This window comes from Myxocyprinus asiaticus, chromosome 46, assembly GCF_019703515.2.
Source record: "Myxocyprinus asiaticus isolate MX2 ecotype Aquarium Trade chromosome 46, UBuf_Myxa_2, whole genome shotgun sequence".
Classification (NCBI taxonomy): Eukaryota; Metazoa; Chordata; class Actinopteri; order Cypriniformes; family Catostomidae; genus Myxocyprinus; species Myxocyprinus asiaticus.
In genome coordinates, this window is record NC_059389.1 from 28,522,311 (window position 1) to 28,545,394 (window position 23,084).

The following is a 23,084-nucleotide window of genomic DNA, read 5'->3' on the forward strand; positions in this document are numbered from 1 at the left end:
AAAAGAATTCACAGTGCTTGTCTTAATGCCGCTCCTGATCTGATCGGCTGCACATGTGTGGCATGCTCCAAATGAACGTGACAGGTTAACAACACGGAGACTGATATTAAAAGACAGCGGTAATATTCCCAGTACGACTGTACACTGAGTGATTGTAGCTCACCTTTGTCCATCATGCATGTATACAACGGCTTAAGACCATAACTGGCCTCGATGTGTACATGTTGATGAATGGTCTCCTTTCTTTGACCCATAAATAAGTATCAAACACTATCAAATAATCTGGATAGGCTATATTTGGGAGAATCAAATATCCGCCGCTCCTTTTACCATGATGATTCAGATAGATCACGAATTATTGCTTTGTTCTGTGACGTGTTTCAAGTGTACTGCATCTATAGCCAACATATTTCAAGCGGTCATTTTGACAAACTTTGCTAGTTGAATTGTAATGATTAATTTCATATTGCTGCACTGCTCAGCAAGAACCACTAGAGGACGTGTCTCTATCTGCAGGGGTTTATGAATATACACACAAATTGTTTGATATACAATGAGTACTTTCTAGATAAACTTGATAATTTATAGATATTGGTGTCTAGATAACGTTCTAGATAGACTTGGTTTTAGATTAAATGAATACCTACACTTGCTAAGAAGTATTTAGCAGTTTTCTTATTTTATTCTATTATTTCTGAACATATGGGTTTATTCGATTTTAATTTATTTTACATTTACACTATGTTGACAACTTCCCCCTGTGGTGCAATTTCTTGTGCATTTTTCTTGCACACCTTTGTTTCCTATATTGAAAAGAACTTGCATCTCTCTAACCAGGTTGCCTTGCATTCTAATATAGAACATACAATTTGAATCATGTTGAGTAAATTTAAAAGTTGAAAAAAATCATCATGAATAATGAACAGTCCATAAGCTTGATAAAAATCGAGATTTTATTGTTTTGCCATATCGCCCAGCCCTAACATTAACTCACCAAATCAGATCCTCCAATGCCGATGTTCACCACATCAGTGATGGTTTTACCACTGAAACCTTTCCACTCACCACTGCGCACTTTCTGCAAAATAACGCACACAAACACAATTTGATCATCTCCCTTTGGCGAGACTATGAAATTAGAGCTGTCAATCTGATTAACCTTTTTAATGGAATTACATATGCTGATAAATTCATCCTATGAATTTCAACGAATTGCATCTACTGCAAGTGTTGATGTGATGGAGTGGGCTGTTGCATGCACATTCATGATGTTCCACTTACATGGCAGAATGCTTTCATCTGCTCCAGAACTCTGTTCACCTCAGGCATCACATCTTTACCGTCCACCATGATGGGTGTGTTAGAACGGTTCCTCAGAGCGGTGTGGAGCACAGCGCGGCCCTACAGACCCACATACACAGCCTTAACAATAGTTACGTTTCATGCTTAATCTATAGACACATAATACCAAATCTTTAAATCTGTATACAGCTGTGGCCAAAAATATTGGCACCCTTGGTAAATATGAGCAAAGGCGGCTGTGAAAAAAATCTGCATTGTTTATCCTTTTGATCTTTTATACAAAAAATAAATAAATAAATAAATCTAACCTTTAATTGAAGTAAAACAATTGAAACGGGGTAAATATCTCATTATTAAATAAATCTTTTTCTCCAAAATGCATTGGCCATAATTATTGGCACCCTTTTATTCAATACTTTTTGCAGCCTCCCTTTGCCAAGATAACAGCTCTGAGTCTTCTCTTATAATGCCTAATGAGGTTGGAGAACACCTGGCAAGGGATCTGAGACATTCCTCCATACAGAATCTCTACAGATCCTTCAAATTCAGGAGGTCCATGTTGGTGGACTCTCCTCTTCAGTTCACCCCACAGGTTTTCTATGGAGGTCAGGTCAGGGGACTGGGATGGCTATGGCAGAACCTTGATTTTGTGGTCAGTGAACCATTTTTGTATTGATTTTGATGCCTTTCTGGCAGAGGCAGCCAGGTTTTGATTTTTTATCTGTTGGTACTTGATAGAGTCCGTGATGCCATATATCGGAACAAGATGTCCAGGACCTCTGGCAGAAAAACAGCCCCACAACATTAAAGATCCAGCACCACATTAAACCGTGGTCATTGGGTACTTCATCTCTGTGTTCGCCAAATCCATCTCTGGTGTTTGCTGCCAAAAAGCTTTTTTTTTTTTGTTTTGTTTCATCTGACCATAGAATCCGGTCGCATTTGAAGTTCCAGTAGTGTCTGGAAAACTGAAGACGCTTGAGTTTGTTGTTGGATGAGAGCAGAGGCTTTTTTTCTTGAAACCCTCCCAAACAACTTGTGGTGATGTAGGTGATGTCTGATATTGTTTTTGAGACTTTGACCCCAAGACCCAACTAAATTTCTGCAATTCTCCAGCTGTGATCCTTGGAGATTCTTTGGCCACTTGAACCATCCTCCTCACTGTGCGTGGAGACAATATAGACACACGTCCTTTTCCAGGCCGATCCTTAAGATCTCCAGTTGATTGGAACTTGTTAATTATTGCGCTGATGGTGGAAATGGGCATTTCAATGCTTTAGCTATTTTCTTATAGCCACTTCCCATTTTATGAAGCTCAACAACCTTTTGCCACACATCAGAACTATATTCTTTAGTCTAATCCACTGTGATTGATGATTAAGGGAATTTGGCTTGTGTGTTACCTCATATTTATACCCCTGTGAAACAGGAAGTCATGGATGAACAATTTCATGTTCCTAGTCACCCAGGTGTACTAAAAATAAATAAAAAATAAATAAAAAATGGGAATATACTTCAGATATATTTTACTCATATGAATTTCTAGGGGTGACAATAATTGTGGCCAACATGTTTGAGAAAAATATTTATTTAATGATGAGATATTTCCCCCTCTTTCAGTTGTTTTACTTCAATTAAAGGTTAGATTTTTGTGATTTTTTTGAATCACAAAAGGATAAACAATGCAGATTTTTTTTTTCACAGCCTTCTTTGCTCATATTTACCAAGGGTGCCAATATTTTTGGCCACTAGGGTTGCCAACACCGGTGTGAAATTTTATACCAGTGGAAACATTATTAATGGAACTTCCAATATCAATACAATAGCCTAACGAATAGAATAGCCTTAAATAAAGAATAGCTGCCTAATGAAGAGTTTGCGACCCATGTATCTAATTACACAGGCAGCAAAGTACACACACTGACAGAAGACATTTAATTGCAGGTAACAAATATAAATGTACATGGTGAGTAATTGGAAGATGTCTTGTATTTGGAATGACACAAGAAAAGCTGTTAGACACACAGACATGCGCTTGAAGAAACACACTTTATTATATTTTTAAGAACAGATGCCTGAAAAGCCGTATATGTGCATGTCTGATGCTGTTTGTTCAGAGGACTGCAGTCTCGTGGAACACATGTACATAAAAGGTTCTCACTCTTTCTTTCAGTCTTCTGAAATTTGTTTGCAAGAATAGTATCATCTATAAGAATGCTGTAAATGACCTCAGATCATCTCAGCTCAGGAGGTGCTTTGAGTTCAGTTCACTTTATTTCCACAGAGCAGTTCATTGTGAGTGCAACTCTGCAGGGTCACTTTATATATTAGCCTATATCTGTGATTAAATAATAAAATAATACAAAAACACATTCACCTCGAACCATGATTTATATTTCAGTGGTTATCATCATCATTATAATTGTTTACATTCAGAATTGCTTTTAGATCTTAATATGCACTAGTAATTTTCCACCGTTTTCATAGACGGATACTTGACTGATGGTAAATGGAAAGGTGGTTATATATGTTTTTTTTACCACTTCGTTATTTTCATTGCTTTTTCTTTTCGTTTGAAGTGCAATTTGAATTTAGAAATGTATTTGGTTTAAATAAATGAATTACATTTTCTTTAATGCAAAATCACTAAAGCAAGAATATTCACCAATCCCTCAGCCGGGGTGTTGACGTTGTAATTAGAAATTGTGATACATTTTTTTTAATAAAAATATCATGAACATATTTCTTGCATATCGCTCAGCCCTAGGAGGGAACAAAACAAATTTATTCACACATTCAAAGTCATTACTATTCCGAAGCAGCTAAACTGGGTCCTGGGATGAAAGGTAATAAAACACCAATATTAAACCCTCAACAACCCACAATAGGTGATGTATTTGCCCGGACAACGAAATACCCGACCGGTAGCCCATGATGGAGAGAATGCACGGATGAAGTTGGTTCATTGCCAAAGAGATGTTGCCCTTTACAACTGTTGAAAAGCCATCTTTCAAAAAGTTGAACAACACACATTTTAAATCGCACTTCATTTTTCAGTTTCATTTGAAATTTTAGTTAAAATAAATAAAAAAAGTTCATAGTTTGAAATCAATCTGCCTTGTGTTATTGTGTAGGCTATTGCTTAATGACAATTACCCAATAGTACCACCTAGCGTCCAACCAGCGGTAATACCGGTGTTAGTCGGTTTAAAAGTGAACGCACCGGTGTGAAAATTATGATACCGTGGCAATCTAGTGGCCACCACTGTATATCATTTGTTTCCTACATAGCCATTTCATTTAAGGTACAGCTTTTTGTGAATTCACTGATATGTAATTGGCCATGAACCTAAAAAAAAAAAAAAAACTTCTAACATCCACTTCTCATGTGGATATTACATGCTGCAGTTTCATGACATTTGGTAAGGAAATGAGGAAATAAAGGCCTTCAACATAACACTCTGCGGTTACAATAAACATGTAGGAATAAATGAGTGGTTTACATAAGCAAATGATAAATAATTATTAGATTTAAATCAAATAATTGACATATTTTAAGAGCATGTATGAATCAGAAACAGTGTAAATGAAGAATTATGGTTGAGTTTCCTGAGGCAGACTGTTAAAGTAAGCTCTTCTGACATTAAATCATGTGCAGGATATGCATTATAGATATTTACAATGCAAATTTCTGATATCTGTAATAGGGTTTTTGTAAGAATGTTAATTCTTGATATCAAAAACAACATCATTACATACGGAAATACCTATTTTTAAAATAAAAAATGGAATTTCACATTTTAAAGCTGAAGTATGTAATTTCTGGGACACTAGCCGTAATTCTTGATATCTGTAACCGAATTTCCACTAGTAGAATTTCACAATGATCTACTATTTACTCCCGTTCAAAATGCAATTAAACATCCATATTTATACATTATTACATTTCAATTTCACATATCAGCAATGAACTTAGTAAAAATTATAATTTTTTATATCAGTAACTTCTTTGTTATTTCTGATATCAACAAAAAAAATTTAATTCCGGGTTCCCACTCTTTTCAAGGCACAATTTTCCAGGAAATTTTTTGTGCCCAACGTGAGTAATATTTAAGCAAAAAACACACGAGAGGTCATGATGTATATTGCGGTTATTTTTTCTGAATTTATTACATTCATTTTAAAGTGCGCAGCACATGCAGATTATATATTTAATTAAATTGCAGCCTTTTGCAGTTTAATAATCTCACTAGGACATATCACAATTTTAATTTGATTATTTGTGCATTCAAACATTAATTTTCATCCCAAATGTGTCATATTCAAAGACCTTCAGCGTTTTATAGCTAATGCCATTTATGATTAGATTCAGTGATTCCGTCCCCGTTTTCCACATCGCGGACAACATAGGGCCCTACATGAATAATAGAGGTATAAGCGGACACAGATCATTCATTTATTATTGAAAATTAATTCACATCCCGGGGTGTAAAGGCTGCATCACCATGCTACCACCTCGGGTTGTGAAATCAATTTTCAAACAGATCAGCAGTCTGACCACTGACAGTTGTCTAAGCTTTCAGTTGTATAACTTAAACGTTTTTGTAGTTAACAAAACAGCAATGTTAGAACGAAAAAATAATATTTTTCACTATATCAATACTTAAATTATTTTGTCTGAGCAAAACAGAGATGACAGCAAATGAGCAGAGAATGTAAGTGACAGGACATCGTATATGACAGTCAACTGTTGATGTTGTTTCACAATGTGCAGCCGCTGGCAGTGACAAAACGACACAAATGTGTACTGGACACCTATCCCGAGTCCTGATCGTTACTATGTTTTGTACATGTAACAAAAACCACTTTAGCCACACAGTCAAACAGTTTTATTAATTCTTAAATATTTTCCATGACAAAGAATGTTTTACAGGACATTTAGGTATTTCTCATTTTCCATGGCTTTTCCATGACTGGAAAAATGCATTGCAAAATTCCAAGTGTTCCAGGACGTGTGGGAACCCTGTAATTTTTGTTTGTAACTAGCAAGAATGTCTTCTAAGATATCTTTAAATCAACTTCAGTTTAATGATATCTGAAATCCATTTCCATACATCTGAACTTTGTGAAATTCTACTAGAGCAAATGCAGATACAGACATCATATCAGTAAAGTCTTTAACTAGTTGAAATTCCATTTTCGATATCAATAATGGGTATTTCCGAGAGTAATCACATCATTTATTTACTAGTGCAAATGGATATACTGATATCAAAAACTTACAATTTAACTAGTAAAAATGTAATGATAGAAATCTATAATTCTCAACCTGCATATGTTCAAATGTCAAAAGACTTGCAATAGACTGCTGTGATTATCAGTTAAATTATGATGTTGAAATATTACCTCAGTGAAGTTGATCTTTTCTCCAGCAAACATCTTCTCTCTAGCTGCTTCAACCTCCAACGATCGTGCCTAATCATCGTGAAACAGGAAAAAAGAAAAAAAAAAAAATCTCTCTCAATATGACTTATGCTGTTATTACTTTGAGAAATTTGTTGCATCATTTGAGAGAGGTTTAAATCACTGCTCATTCTCTGTTCTGCTTGGTTAAAGACAGGAAGTGCAGAATCAGGTTCAATGAGAAAATATCTTCAAGAGCATTTATAATGACTAAGCACATGGTACACTAACATTAAACTACATGCTGTTGGCCTCGAGTACATCACAGAAAAAAATCACCTGATACACAGTCAAATTTAAAGTTTTTAGCTACAACAAAATAGAGCAACATTTGAAAGAACAGCTCTATGGACATGTGCATTGGACATGCCAATAGAGCGCAACAGTCTGGTTCCAGAAGTAAAAATCCCATTCTTTTTTCCATAGATTAATTGATTTTCAACGATAACTTATAAACTTTTAAAGACAGACCTATCATTAACTCTGAGATTGTTCATTAATGGTATATGCTTCTGTTGAAGCCATCAGTCTGCATTATTTTAACTTCATTATTTAAAAACTGTGTTCAATAGCGGAATTCCTGGTGAAGAACTACAAAACCCATGATCCTGAAGAAAAAGATCCACCATTCAGAGAACAACGGCCAACAAAGCCCACCAAACAAGTTCAGCAGCGACCGGCCACTTCCATGACACTGTGAATTTCGCAATCGAGTCGGTCTCCCTACACCCTCAAACTACTTATATATTTGTATATATCTGAATTTTTTTGTTTTTGTTTGTTTATATACTTAATCAATGACCTAAAATCAATAGTTTTATATATTTCCATAGTTTTTATTCGATTACGTGATGTGCAATGCTTCATGGGATTGTAGTTCTTACCCTCGTGAAAGACAGTAAGTGCACAGTCTTGTACCTTTGTCTTTTTGTCCAATTTTCAAATACTTTTTTGCTTTAAATCAAAGTTTGTAATGTTGTTATTCACCTTAGAGCTGGTTGGTTTGGTTCATGGCCTATGGTAAACAAATGAATGGGAAAAATACTTCCGGAACCCAGATGGCTGAAAAGGTGGGTGGGCACTGTTGCGTTCTATTAACATTTGGAGAAAGATGAAGGGATGTAAAGATGCTTAGCTAGACTAATGACAGACCACAGTAACTATTCTGATACTGTACTGGGTTTCAATAGTAACACCCTCTTCTCATCTAAATAATCATTAGGACTTCCAGAAGTCAAAAGAACCCAAAATTATATGAATCCACATTTTCATCATGTTTACAATGATATAAATGCAACACTTTGCTTTCTGTGGTAAATTGAGGAGGATAATGGAGGCCGTTGCATTAAAAAAAAGATTGGAGACTGTACCATGTCAAAGAGCATGCTCATAATTTCTGTGTTGATGAGATTCTTGGAGTAATCCAGCAGTATGTCTCCATCATCTGTCTCCAGCTTTAAACTGATCATGAGAAACACATAAATTACAGAACATTGTTAGGGCATACAGATGTAGTACTTTCTGTTTATCTTTGTTTTATGCATTATGAGGACGATCCAAAAAGACATAATTTAATCCAGAAACAAATCCTCATGAGAGAATCTCATTGACTTCTGAGTGGAAAAGTGAAATAATCAGATGAGGGTGTATCTGGCAAATTTGAATATGTTGCAATAGTTGTCTTTGCGCTGTTATCAGTGATTCTTAAACTGTGACTTGCTGAAAATTACTCAGGAAATTTTCTAAATAATTTAATAAAAGTATTAAAATATTTCATTTATTTTATATAAATTAATTAAATGTAATATATTGAATATCACTTAAAAATATTTAATATTGAAACGTCATTATTTTTTGTTGAATTTTTGCTTTTTATTAATATTTTTTATTTTTATTTTTAAATAATAAAAAACATTATTTACAACTCTTGACAAAATTCATTAAACTTGAACTCCATGCGAACTTCGTGAGGGAAAATTCTTTACCGGAAGTGGTAAAGAAATTACATTTTCCTTGCTGATCATGAATTTCAAGCTGGAGGAGGCGTGCAAGTTGGTGCCGTGTTAACAAGCTCATTTAAGCAGCTCGTGAGTAAAAGGAGCAAAACTCAGTCTTCACCATTAGGTGAACTTTTATAATTATAGTGTCATGGCTCTCTGATTTCTACTTTTACTGAGTTATTGGAGACATTATGGGCAAACGTTCTGCTAAAAATTCAATCAGAAATCTCTCGTTCACCCGCGGAAAGTCAGGTAGAATACATGGCGCACACTTCTCAGGCAGATGTGATGCACACATGACTATGCTAAATCTATCGATTTACACTGAACAAAAATATAAACGCAACATGTAAAGTGTTGGTCCCATGTTTCATGAGCTGAAATAAAAGATCCCAGAAATGTTCCATATGCATTGATTAGATTAGATTAGATTAGGGCCTAATGAATTTATTTCAATTGACTGATTTCCTTAAATGAACTGTAACTCAGTAAAATCTTTGAAATTGTTGCATGTTGCGTTTATATTTTTGTTCCGTATAGATACTGCTGCTGACATCATTTCTCTACCTGAAACTCCAGACAAATGTCCAGCGGCTAAGAAATTGCGTGTAGCACTGAATGTTGATGTACCAAATTCTTTTGAAATCATTTTGAAAAAGTTATTTTTGCTGCAGTTGAGAAAATAGGCAAACTCCAAGAGGAATCTTTGGCAAGGCTCCATTCTGTGGAAATGTCAGTTCAAGAAAATACTGCTTCTATTCGCTCCCTCTCCTCTTTCATGGAGTTCTTTGGCAAGGAAATTGAAGATGAAACCAAAAGAGTTGCTTCTCTGGAGAATACGATTGCTACTGTTACAAAAGAAAACTAAGCTCTTCGCCAGTCATGCCTGGAACTGGATGAATACAAACGGAGATGGAACTTGCATATTGCAGGCGTTCCTGAAGCTAACAATGAGAATGTAAAACAAGTTATCCTGGATATCTTCGGAAATGTTTCACCGGATTCTGCTTCATCTGTCGCTAACTCTGTGGACATTGTATACAGACTTGGTCCCAAATCCGCCATGGATTGTTCTCGTCGCATTATCATCCAGTTTACTTTGCGTAGCATCAGAGACAAAATCTGGAAAGATGCCAAGTCATCTGACTACCTGCGACGGAATAAATACAGAATTCTGGAGGACTTGTCTTTGACCATGGAGGAACGCAACAAATTGTGGCCACTAGTGAAACAAGCAAGAGATGAAGGAAAAAGGGCAGGTTTTATGGCTCTTGATCGTTCTTCTCTCGATGGAAAAACTAAACCTTTAATGGTATTGTACTCTGAGTAAGCTCGCTTTTGTTTTTCCTTTTTCTTCTAATCATAATCGTTGAATCTGTTTGGTTAATTTTAATTTGCTTATTGTTTTTCACTTAATTTTCGGGGATACGAGACTTAGTTAAGAGAAAATCGATATTTTTGTTTTTGTAAATCTTATAATCGGGATACCTACTTCTTGCAAGAAAATCATTCATCTAAGGAGGATGAGAAATTTTGGCAAAATCAATGGGGTAATAAGATTTTATTTTTTCATGGGACTCGTTCTGCAGCAGGAGTTGCTGTTCTATTTGGTAAAATTTTAGTGGCTCTATTATCGATTCCTCATTTTCATCAGAAGGAAGATGGATATTGGTTGTGATATAAATGGATGATTCTTATTTTATTTTAGTCAACCTATATGGTTGTAATAGATCAAACATGAATGCCACCCTTTTGTCAGATATTTCTTTGCTTGTTATTGATAAGCGGCATAAATTCCCTTCCGCTTATGTGATTCTTGGAGGAGATTTTATTGAAGATCGATATCCTCCAAGAAAGTGTCAAAATGCTATTAATCCAGTCATCTCTAATTTTTGTCAATCTTTAGATTTAATTGATGCAAACAAATTCCTATATCCTGATTCTACCTCTTTTACATGATTTAAGTCAGATTTAACAAAAAAAAAAAAAAAAAAAAACTTGCATTAATTCGTGGTTAGTTTCAGTTTCTTTGATCTCATTTTTGATGTCTGTTTCTTGCTCTCCTTCACCACTAACTGATCATTGTGGTATTGATTTTATTTTGAGGCCACATAATTCAAGATCATATAATCCTGATATTGGAAACTAAACTGTTCCCTGCTTTTTTTGGGGGGGATTTTTCCCCTTTTTCTCCCAATTTGGAATGCCCAATTCCCAATGTGCATTTAAGTCCTCGTGGTCGCGTAGTGATTTGCCTCAGTCTGGGTGGCGGAGGACGAATCTCAGTTGCCTCCGCGTCTGAGACCATCAACCCCCGCATCTTATCACGTGGCTTGTTGAGCGCATTGCCACGGAGACATAGTACATGTGGAGGCTTCACGCCATCCACCGCGGCAACCACGCTCAACTCACCACGCACCCCACCGAGAGCGAACCACATTATAGCGATCACGAGGAGGTTACCCCATGTTAATCTACCCTCCCTAGCAACCGGGCCAATTTGGTTGCTTAGGAGACCTGGCTGGAGTCACTTAGCACGCCCTGGGATTCAAACTAGCGAACTCCAGGGGTGGTAGCCAGCGTATTTTACCACTGAGATACCCAGGCCCCTGTTCCCTGCTTTTTAATGAATCTTACTGCACAGGTATAAAACAGTTAATTAATAAAATAAAATCAAGGTCAGATATTTATTTTATGTCTAAATGGGAACTTGTCAAATGTGAGTGCAGGAAATTTTCAATTTATTTTAGCAAAAACCTCTCCTCTGAGAAAATAAATAAATATGCTGCTTAACTTAAGAATATTTCAGATCTTTTAAACAGACAGCTTTCAGAAGAAGATCACAATAGGCTTAATTCTTTACAAGGAACTGAATTCTTTGTATCTTGAAAAAGCTAAAGGAGCTTTTATAAGATCAAGAGCTATATGGCTTGAATTTGGCGAAAATAATTCTGTTTATTTTTTTAATTTGGAAAAACAACACAGACGGAAGAAGACAATTCATTCTCTTAATATTGATAGCACCCTTTCTCTTGTAAAAAACAGATCTCAATTTGTTTCTAAATTTTATCAAAACTTATATTCCTCTGCATTTGATAGTGTTGCAGCTGACTCCTTTTTTGATATGATAACTCCTGTTATCTCCCAGATTTCGGAAATTAATAAATCTATTTGTGATCTGCCACTTACAATGAAAGAGTTAGATGTGGTGGTAGCAAAATCCCCGCTAAATAAGTCACCTGGTCCTGATGGTCTACCCTTTGAATTTTATATGGTTTTTTGGGATCACATTAAAGATTTACTTAGTGAGGCTTTAAAAGAATGTATTGAGCAAGGAGAATTGACCCCTACTATGAAGCAAAGTTTAATCATTTTAATTCCAAAGCCAAATAAAAATATTAATGATTTAGTTAACTGGAGGCCTATTTCTCTTCCAAACATAGATTATAAGATTCTGGCAGCTGTGTATGCTAACCGTCTTAAAATATGTTTAGAAGAAATAATCTCAGAAACACAATCAGGTTTTATGAAAAATCAGCCTATTTCTAATAATATCCACCTTGTTTTAGATTTGCTGGACTATTCTGATTTGATTAGGAACGATGCCCTTATTCTTTTTTTGGATTTCTTTAAAGCATTTGACACAATTGAACAAATTTATTTTTAGAGCTTTAGATAGATTTGGGTTTGGTAGTAATTTTATCGGTGTTGTCAAAACTTATACAATGATACAAACAGCTGTATCTCTCTTGCTAATGGTACTTCACCCAGATTTTGTGTTAATAGAGGTATTAGACAGGGATACCCCATTTCTCCATTTTTGTTTTTATTGGCTGCAGAATTGTTGAATCTATATGTGGTGAATTGCGTTGGAGTCAAAGAAATTCAAATTGAAGAGAATAAATTAATCATAAGTCAACTAGCGGATGATACATGCATTTGTTTTGAAGAATCAATATCAAGTAGGTTCAATAATCCAGAGCCTAAATAATTTTTCTAAAGCCTCTGGGCTAGTAGTTGATACAAAAAAAACAAAAACAAAAGTGAAATAATGTTTATACATCATTCAGATGTGACCTCTATTGATGGAATTATAGTTAAAGATATTGTTAGATATCTTGGTATTAATATTTGTAAGTCAGCAAAGGAAAGAATTTCTCTAAACTTTTACCCTAAATTAGATTCTGACAAAAAGATTTTTAGTTTATGGTTACAGAGGGATCTTTCAATTTATGGCAGACTTCTGTTACAGCGTTAGTAATTTTACGTTTTGTTTATCTTTCTTTATCTCTTTATGTTGATTCTATCACCTGTAAATCTATTGACTCTCTAAATTTTAAATTCATATGGAAAAATATGATGGAACACATCAGTAGAAAATCTTTAATACAGCTGTTCTCAAAGGGAGGTTTAAATGTTTTAGACTTTTATACCTTGAACCAGATCTTTAAAATAAATAGGATAAAACAATGTCTAAAGGGGAATTCAGTTTGGTTTTGGATTCCTAATTACATACAATTTAAAAGATGTGGTAGTTTACATTTCTTGCTTTCTTGTGATTTTAAGTTTACAAGGCTTCCTATGAAGCTGTCAAACTTTCATAAGCAAGCTCGAGTCATAGAAGCTGGTCTTTAAACATAATTCTTCTCCGAATATCCTTTGGAATAATCAATATATATTATCAGCTCGTAAATCTCTTTTCTTTCCTGATTGGTTCTATAAAGGCACTGTCTTTATTTCAGACTTAGTAAGCAACAGTGGAGACATATATTCTTATGATGATTTTACATTGATTTAACATGGAATAAATGCATCAAAACGGGACTACATTAATCTTACAAATAATATCCCTTCCAATTTGTTTTTGGTGAAATCTTACAAATTACATTGCAATATAAGTCTGAAGATCCCCCAACCTTTTATACAAGGGCTTAGTATTCTAGATGTTAAATGTACAAATCAATTTTGAGAAAAATTATCACTGCTTCTAACAAGTCAATTATTAAAGCTCAAGGGAAATGGTTAGCACTTTACCCAAATATTCATTTTAAGTATGTATGGACAGTGCCAAACAAATTTGTTTAATAATAAAATAAGTGAAGTCAATTTCAAAATTATTCAACGTTACTACCCTTGTAATAAATATTTAAGTAAATTCATCCAAGACATTTCCCCATTCTGTTCTTTTTGCCAAGAGAAAGAAGAATCTCTTCCACACTTATTCCATTTTTGTTCTTATACTAAATAGTTCTGGCTTCAAATTTCCGCATCCTTTTTCCTTGTATGCCACCAACTATGTAATATTTCTTTCATGAAGGTTTTTTGACAAGGAACTAGATTACGCCTTAAACTTTATTTGTCTGATGGGTAAATACCACATTCACAAAGCAAAATATCTTAAATTCAAACCTAAGTTTTACTACTTTCATCACTTCCAAATACCTCCTCCAATAAAAAAAGCTTTGAGAACATCCTGTATTTTAGAATGTTTTTATAGAAATTGTAATTTTATATATATGTGTGTGTGTATCTCCCCATATGTTATATGTTCTTTAATCCTTGTTTTTTTCCATTGTAATGCAAATTTGTTGATAACAAAAAAAAAACAAAAAAAAAAAAAAAAAAAAAGATTTCAAGCTTGATTACACTTCCTACCACCATCTAGTGCTCTGCGCCATCTGCATGCGTCAAGCACTAGGAAGTGTAAGCGAGCTTGAAATCATGACCGTGGCTAGAGACTGCAATGGCAAGATATACAGCGAAAAAGGACTTACATTTTGGTCGTTCTTACCCAAAACAGATTGGATCGTTCACGAGGCAGTCGCATGTAGCGGTGACAGATCGAGAGAATATCGTTCATTTTTGTTACAATTATGGCAGTTTATAAATTTTGTGAATCAAGTGTTTAGGGTACTGTTTTTCATACAAAAATGCCATAGTTTGTTTTATAGAAATCATTTTACATCTAACCTTGGTAGTGGTGATCCATGCTTTGTTTTACCCGAGGTTACCATGGTCTTGTTACAGATAAAGCTGTTAAAACTATGGTACATTTTCATAAGAGAAAATGCAAAATAGAATAAAAGGCTTTAAAGCCTAGACCTTTGTGAATTATGGACAAAGCATGTTTTTCTTTGGAGTAAATTCTGTTCTCTTCTAATGCACTCTCATTGTAGAAAAATATAAACTGGCAGCCAAAAGTTTGGAATAACATACAGATTTTGCTGTTTCGGAAGGAAATTGGTACTTTAATTCACCAAAGTGGCATTCAACTGATCACAAAGTATAGTCAGGACATTACTGATGTAAAAAAACAGCACTATCACTATTTGAAAAGTCATTTGATCAAATCTATACAGGCCCCATTTCCAGCAGCCATCACTCTAACACATTATCCTTGAGTAATCATGCAAAATTGATCATTTGGTACTAAAAAAAAAAAAAAAAAAAAAAATCACTTGCCATTATATCAAACACAGTTGAAAGCTATTTGGTTCATTAAATGAAGCTTAACATTGTCTTTGTGTTTGTTTTTGAGTTGCCACAGTATGCAATAGACTGGCATGTCTTAAGGTCAATATTAGGTCAAAAATGGCAAAAAAGAAACAGCTTTCTCTAGAAACTCATCAGTCAATCATTGTTTTGAGAAATTAAGGATATACAATGCTTGAAAGATTTCATACAAAAGTGTACACAACAGTCTTCAAAGATAAAGGACAACTGGTTCTAACAAGGACAGAAAGAGATGTGGAAGGCCAGATGTACAACTAAACAAGAGGATAAGTACATCAGAGTCTCTAGTTTGAGAAATAGACGCCTCACATGTCCTCAGCTGACAGCTTCATTGAATTCTACCCGCTCAACACCAGTTTCATGTACAACAGTAAAGAGAAGACTCAGGGGTGCAGGCCTTATGGGAAGAACTGCAAAGAAAAAGACACTTTTGAAACAGAAAAACAAAAAGAAAAGGTTAGAGTGGGCAAAGAAACAGACATTGGACAACAGATAATTGGAAGAGTGTTATGGATCTTAACCCCATTGAGCGTTTGTGGGATCAGTTAGACTGTAAGGTGCGTGAGAAGTGCCCAATAATGCCACATCTATGGCAAGTGCTACAGGAAGTGTGGGGTGAAATGTCACCTGAGTATCTGAACAAACTGACAGCTAGAATGTCAAGGATCTGCAAAACTGTCATTACTGCACGTGGAGGATTTGATGAGAACTCTTTGAAGTAGTTTAAGGACTCTGAATTTTTTTTTTCTAATTGTAATAGTTATTTTTCATGTTATTAATGTCCTGACTATACATTGTGAACAGTTGAATGCCACTTTGGTGAATAAAAGTACCAATTTCTTTCCATAAGAGCAAAATCTGGACATTATTCCAAACTTTTGGCCACCAGCCAAATGGTTTTGTTTGCCTTCAAACATTCCAAGAGATGACTGAACTTGAATCAACAAGAGCCTGATGAAAGGAGTCACAATTCAGTCACAATGTCAGACTAAATTAGCCACATATAAATTAGGTGGTAACTTTTTACCTTTTATCGATACTGTTCCTGTTGTCGACGCCAGTAAATTTGCATCTGCATCCCAACTTAAAATCAATGCCTTTCTATTGAATGAGCATTTCAGTGGGGCAAAATATGCAGTATTATTGGTAACTGCACTTATTTTAGTAATAATGTATAGAATCACTTTTATTATTAGTTTTTATCATTATTATTTTTATAGGCCACAGACCTCCACCGGTGCTACCAACTGTTGAACTACTCTCAGATATTAGTCTAGAGCCCTGCTTTTGTTGTTTCACCTAACTATTATTCTTTAGTCACATCATAAGACAATTTGTATTTTGGTTGAATACATCAACCAAAAATGCCTATGTAACTTTATATACTAGAATTAGTCTTAATAAAATATATATTTATACAAATAACTAATATTAATTATACTTAAAAATCAGAATTAAAATAAATTCGATTATTATAAATCATTATTCACCCACTTGCACACGCGGTCATGTGGTGTGTGTGCAGAGAGGCACGTACAACATGCTGCTGTAGCTCCCACTGCTGGTTATCATTCTAAAACCCTCTGCTGAATGAATAAATACAACCTTTATTCGTCAGAAAATACACCAGGATTCACTCCAAAAGAATAAACCACAGTAAATCTATAGCATATAAATAAAGGAGTATATTTTTTATTAACAATATAGAGTCAGTAGAGGAAAAATGAGTGAATTCATTAGCGAAGTGCCCTATTATGAGCATATAATGAAATCGAATGTATCATATAGACATGCTCGCTAATATACATGCGGTAACATAAAAGCATTGTGAAAGGGCATTCACAGCAGCAACACACATGATCGATGATCAGTGAATGACCTTGTGTGTGAAGCTGCAAACATGGCTGACATTATATGTTTACTTTAGAGCAAAAATAAAGCTTTAACTATCCTTCATGATGCACATTTATAAACTCAAGATGTTACATTGCCTTCACAATTATGTTCATATCTGATACTTTCTTACCAATACTATGCATTCAGTCAGATTACATCCAAGACGTTTGCTCTGATGGGCCTTAATCACCCAGATTAACATCCTTATAACAGCAGATACACGATAAAAGTGATGTTAATAGCGATTAAATGCCATTATAAGTGAGCCATCATCACATTACAGAAGCGTGTTTATGTGTATTTCACCTGAACTTGTTGAATCTGTCCGCATCCGCCTCGAACATTTGCCTCATATTGAGGTTTCCGGCGCTGGATTTGTACCATTGCTCCAGTTTGCGGTAGTTTGGATCGTTGGTGAGGCCCATGATGAAGAGATTTCGCCGTTCTTCGGTTCAAAGCTGCTGCTGATGTGAATTACAACTGATCAGTCATTCAGTGCAGTGAGAAGCGTGAAGAGGAAGTCCAATGACAAATCCTGACAGGCCACGCCCACTATGACCGTAGCGAACCTGACAAAGTCACGCCCACTATGACACAACTGAGAGCAGTAGTGTGACTGCATTATGTAATATAAATGACTCTTCAGTTACTGGAATTTTTCTATCCCCTACGACGATTTCAACAGAAAGAGAAAAAAAAAGAAAGAAAAAAAAAAGAAAGAAAAAAAAAATTCAATATTTAAAAGAAAAAATTATCAAGTAATCGTTATACAGTAGCTTCAGTGGATAAACATAACTGAGCGAGAAGCTGAAAAAAACAGCGAGATGTGTCAACGTCACAGAGTTGAAATGTTAAAAATGTGCCAGAATTGCTCTACTTTCGGCTTCCTCTTAGCAGCTGTCGACATGAGATTGGAGTCTAATGCGTGGTTTTATTTCAGATTAATTTAGCTATGTTCTTACAAGGCTTTATTGTGATGTCTGTGTGTTATCTGTGTTTTGATCAGGACTGATTAATTCTCTGCACCACATTTATTCATTTAAAAAAAACAAACATTTATTCTTCATTGTGCAGGTAATGCACACACCACAACCAACATCGTCACACAAGTGCAAGGCTTATCCACCTTACAGTATAGTGAAAAATGTCATTACGATATCAAATCCACATCATTACACAATATAATTTCAAAATACTTGAAGATTGATCTAGGCCATGCACAGATTTTATTCCAAGACATGTGATAAATATCTTAAACCTTGTACGACCTTCGGGACTTTTTTGTCTTTTTCGATCATTTCAAGGTGTGTATTTTTTGGGGAATTTTGATATTTCAACCTCATTCCTATAATACATCTATAATACACTGTGTACACAAAATAGTTACACTCAGGACCTTAAGGACAAAAATGTCCCCATTGAAACCCATTAAAACTGCAATATTTGATCCCAGTGCCATTAAAGCATAAAATCATGAATTCTGTGATATTATGCTTTCATTCCGGAGCCCTGGCTTCAAAATTAACATTTTTAATATTTTCCACCAGATGGTGCCATTTTTCTCATGTTTAGCCTGTGGAGCAAATACATGCTTTTTCCCTATTTTCTGTTTGCTGTATTATAGAGCACTTCAGGCCAATTGAATAAATGATACAGCTAAAATTGTGTGGGTATGTTTTGTATATGTGTATTGAGAAATGTGTGTGTGTGTGTGTGTGAAAAAACAACAGTGGCATTATGTAAACAAACAGGCATTTAAACGGTTAAAATCCTGAAAATGAATATTTGGTAGTTATGATCAGGACTGAAGTTGGTTAAAAGTCAGTGAAAGTTGAAAATAATATTAATATATAATTGTATGGAAGGTTTTTGACGTGGAAATTTTTGCCCTCCAATGTATTGTGTGAGAGTTTTTTTTTTTTTTTTTTAAATCTGACACTGCACAAAAAACAATGTTGTTGCTAATCATTGACATATCCCAGACTGTAATAATCCCCCCCCAAAAAAGAAATTCCCCTTATCATTTATTCCATGGAAAATAAAATGTATTTGATTGTAGTAAATGGACGTGATTTTGTGTTAATGTAAAATGTTTACTGATTTGCAGATTTGACGTTTTTTACCACTAGATGGAAGCAAACAGTCATGTATCACGATTTCTTGTGTAACTGCACATATCAAGCAAGAATGTCAACTTCGTTCCAACAGTAACACAACACTGCAAGCTTTTGTTGATAAATATTGCTAGTTATTTTGAACTATTAAAATAATTTTAATGTGTAGAAATAATATCTAGAGTAAGACCACCAGTAATTTGATATTTGCCCTGCCATAAAATTAAACAATCACACAATAGTGAGTAAACGGTTTATTTTTGCATCTAGTAAAAACCTCTACATGTAGTTGTGAACAAAAACAAGCTGGGGCTAAAAAGAAATGTGTATATAACAACCTTGATAAAAATATTGGTGTTTTATATCAAGACGTTTCCCAAACAGTATTTGCCTCAAGCATTGCCTCACATTGGTTGTTTCTGACAAAACTTGCATGCAGCATTTTCCCCTTTACACAGGTATAAATGTAAAACACCTATAAAAGAAAGGTTCTGGCACTAAATGCATCATTAATTCAAAATATAAATTCTGAAGTGTCAAGATTAATGGATTCACCCCCCGCACAGAAATCATAATATAGTCCCATTTATTTTACACAGTTCCATTACTTGTGCCTATAAATTAATTATATTATTAATATCCATGTGCTAAGACATATTAGAAAGATTCATTCTTGTCAGATTAAAGCAAAGTTCCAGTTTTAGTACAAGCAACCCTTAATCGACAGCATTTGTAGTATAATGTTGATCCCTGAGCTCTGAAGTACTTGCACTTTAATATGCTACAATATGGAATCAAAGTTTATTTCATTATCAACAGACATTAAACAAGACAAAATAATACATTTTTGCAGCGATGCTAACAACCATAACCATAGCTATTGAAAACCAGATCTAAAGTGAGTGGATAGAAAAAGGAAAAACTGGCCACTTAAACCTCCAATTTTTGTGACAAGGACAGAAAAGAAAATTGCATAAAATTGACTGCATTCTGTGATTTAAACAAGCTGGCTTTGCATTCACATTAAACAGTAAAATTATCATCTGGAAAAGTAGTGCTCGGTTACAAATCTCATACAAATATGTAAACCTTCATAAAGTCTTGCAAACTTTTCTGCTAGCTCTTGGACCAGTGTAGAGACTAAAACTGGATCAGAAACCACTCTGTTTTCCCATCATGACATTGAGTTTATGAAGAATACGGGCTAAAATTTCAATGACAGCCATATAGAAAGTGATCAAAATGTTCAAAATTGACAAGAAGGTAAATATTGTCAAAGTAACTGCAGCATAGATTGTAGATACACCAAGTAGCATTATTTTCTTAGGAAAGATATGACATTTACACATCAGCAAATATCTGCTACAAAGTGCTATATATAGTAAAGTGTGCCTCGTAAAATGTAAATCCATATAATATATAAACCTACTGAGGTCACTTTGCATAGACAGGACTGTTTCGTGTCCATTTCATATTTGAAAAGTAATAGTTTTCCCAAAGATAGCATTTCCAAGTTGTAATTTATTCTAAAATCTCTGAGCAAAATTTTATCAATACTGAAACTTACCTTTTAGCACTTATCTTTAACAGCTTTATCTCATCGTAAACTACAGACCTCGTACAAGGACTGATAAATCCAAAGATATTTTATACTTCCAAAATAGCTAAGGAAAAGAAAAAGGGATGCTAAGTGTTGACTAAGATATTGTATAACTAAAAAAAATCTATGTATGTGATCTAAGTCATCACAGAATGTTATGTGTATACTAACAAGTTATTTTACACAGTATGGGAAGTAAAAATAAAAAATAAAAGTCCCTCAGAAGTGATAATATATTTGAAATCATCTGGAAATATTCAGCTCAAATTCAACAATTAAAAAAACTGCATTGGATCCACTCCTTAAAAAAATGGAGTAGACACTTGATTTACATCCAGGTTTCAGACAAAGGAACCCCAGTGCTGGTGACAGATTTGCTACACACATTCTCATCAAAATTTGTGTCCTGAAATGTATTACCCTAAACATATATCAGGTCTTCTGGATCCGTCCCCCATCACTACGCAGCTGCTTTGTTATCCCTCTAAAGAAACAAAAAGAAGAGGAAAGTGTGAATGATTGTTTTCAGTTTTAAATATAAAAAACAATATCCAGCACTAAAAGTCAAAAGTTTGGAAACAGTTGACTGAATTTAAGTTTCTCATGTCTTAAGAACCTTTTGATTTCAAGGCTTATGCTTAAATGCTTGAAATTAGTTTTGTAGACAAATACACATTGTGCCTATTATTAATTTCTTTACAAAACTAATAATAATAATAATAATAATAATTGTATTTATTTATCACACATTATACATTTGCACATATACAGTGAAATTCTTTTTTTTTTTTTTCACATATCCCAGCTAGGCTGGGGTCAGAGTGCAGGGTCAGCCATGATACAGCGCCCCTGGAAAAGATAGGGTCAAGGGCCTTGGTCAAGGGCCCAACAGTGGCATCTTGGCGGTGCTGGGGCTTGAACCCCCGACCTTCTGAGCAGTAACCCAGAGCCTTAACCGCTGAGCTACCACTGCCCCACTGATGGAGCAGTTAGTAAAGGAAAAGCAGTCATGAAGAGTCCAGAATACAAGTGAACTCCTTCAATACTGTTTAAAAATCATCTCAGGATGCACCTCATGAAGATGCTTGAGAGAATGCATCGAGTGTGCAGAGCTGGACAAAGGGTGGTGACTTTTAAGCTAAAATATATAACTTAATATTTAACATAATTTTTGGTCATTACATAGTTCCTATACTTCCATTTAATAGTTTAGATGACTTTACTATTATTCTAAAATGAGGACAACAGTATTAATGAAAATAGTATGCATGTTCACACTTTTGATAGAAAAGTACATGAAAATCATAAATTATGCTTTTATATATATATATATATATATATATATATATATATATATATATATATACAGGTGCATCTCAATAAATTAGAATGTCGTGGAAAAGTTCATTTATTTCAGTAATTCAACTCAAATTGTGAAACTCGTGTATTAAATAAATTCAATGCACACAGACTGAAGTAGTTTAAGTCTTTGGTTCTTTTAATTGTGATGATTTTGGCTCACATTTAACAAAAACCCACCAATTCACTATCTCAAAAAATTAGAATACATCATAAGACCAATAAAAAAAAACATTTTTAGTGAATTGTTGGCCTTCTGGAAAGTATGTTCATTTACTGTATATGTACTCAATACTTGGTAGGGGCTCCTTTTGCTTTAATTACTGCCTCAATTCGGCGTGGCATGGAGGTGATCAGTTTGTGGCACTGCTGAGGTGGTATGGAAGCCCAGGTTTCTTTGACAGTGGCCTTCAGCTCATCTATATTTTTTTGGTCTCTTGTTTCTCATTTTCCTCTTGACAATACCCCGTAGATTCTCTGTGGGGTTCAGGTCTGGTGAGTTTGCTGGCCAGTCAAGCACACCAACACCATGGTCATTTAACCAACTTTTGGTGCTTTTGGCAGTGTGGACAGGTGCCAAATCCTGCTGGAAAATGAAATCAGCATCTTTAAAAAGCTGGTCAGCAGAAGGAAGCATGAAGTGCTCCAAAATTTCTTGGTAAACGGGTGCAGTGACTTTGGTTTTCAAAAAACACAATGGACCAACACCAGCAGATGACATTGCACCCCAAATCATCACAGACTGTGGAAACTTAACACTGGACTTCAAGCAACTTGGGCTATGAGCTTCTCCACCCTTCCTCCAGACTCTAGGACCTTGGTTTCCAAATGAAATAC

At 34.8% G+C, this 23,084-nt stretch overlaps 2 protein-coding genes across 2 annotated transcripts in view; both read right to left on the reverse strand.

Annotated features, from left to right (window-relative positions):
- Positions 1-17,701, reverse strand: part of LOC127436297 (glucose-6-phosphate isomerase-like) — a 35,732-nt gene extending 18,031 nt beyond the window's left edge. Inside the window, exons 1-5 of the mRNA XM_051690369.1 lie at positions 17,481-17,701; positions 8,136-8,226; positions 6,709-6,777; positions 1,282-1,401; positions 995-1,078 (exon numbers count right to left, since the gene is read on the reverse strand). Coding sequence (XP_051546329.1) covers positions 995-1,078; positions 1,282-1,401; positions 6,709-6,777; positions 8,136-8,226; positions 17,481-17,599 — 483 coding nt within the window. The 5' untranslated portion in view covers positions 17,600-17,701. The remainder of the gene's footprint in view (positions 1-994; positions 1,079-1,281; positions 1,402-6,708; positions 6,778-8,135; positions 8,227-17,480) is intronic.
- Positions 17,702-19,529: 1,828 nt separating this feature from the next.
- Positions 19,530-23,084, reverse strand: part of LOC127436303 (protein LSM14 homolog A-like) — a 54,375-nt gene continuing 50,820 nt past the window's right edge. The window contains exon 9 of the mRNA XM_051690376.1: positions 19,530-21,372. Within this exon, the coding sequence (XP_051546336.1) occupies positions 21,349-21,372 (24 nt within the window). The 3' untranslated portion in view covers positions 19,530-21,348. The remainder of the gene's footprint in view (positions 21,373-23,084) is intronic.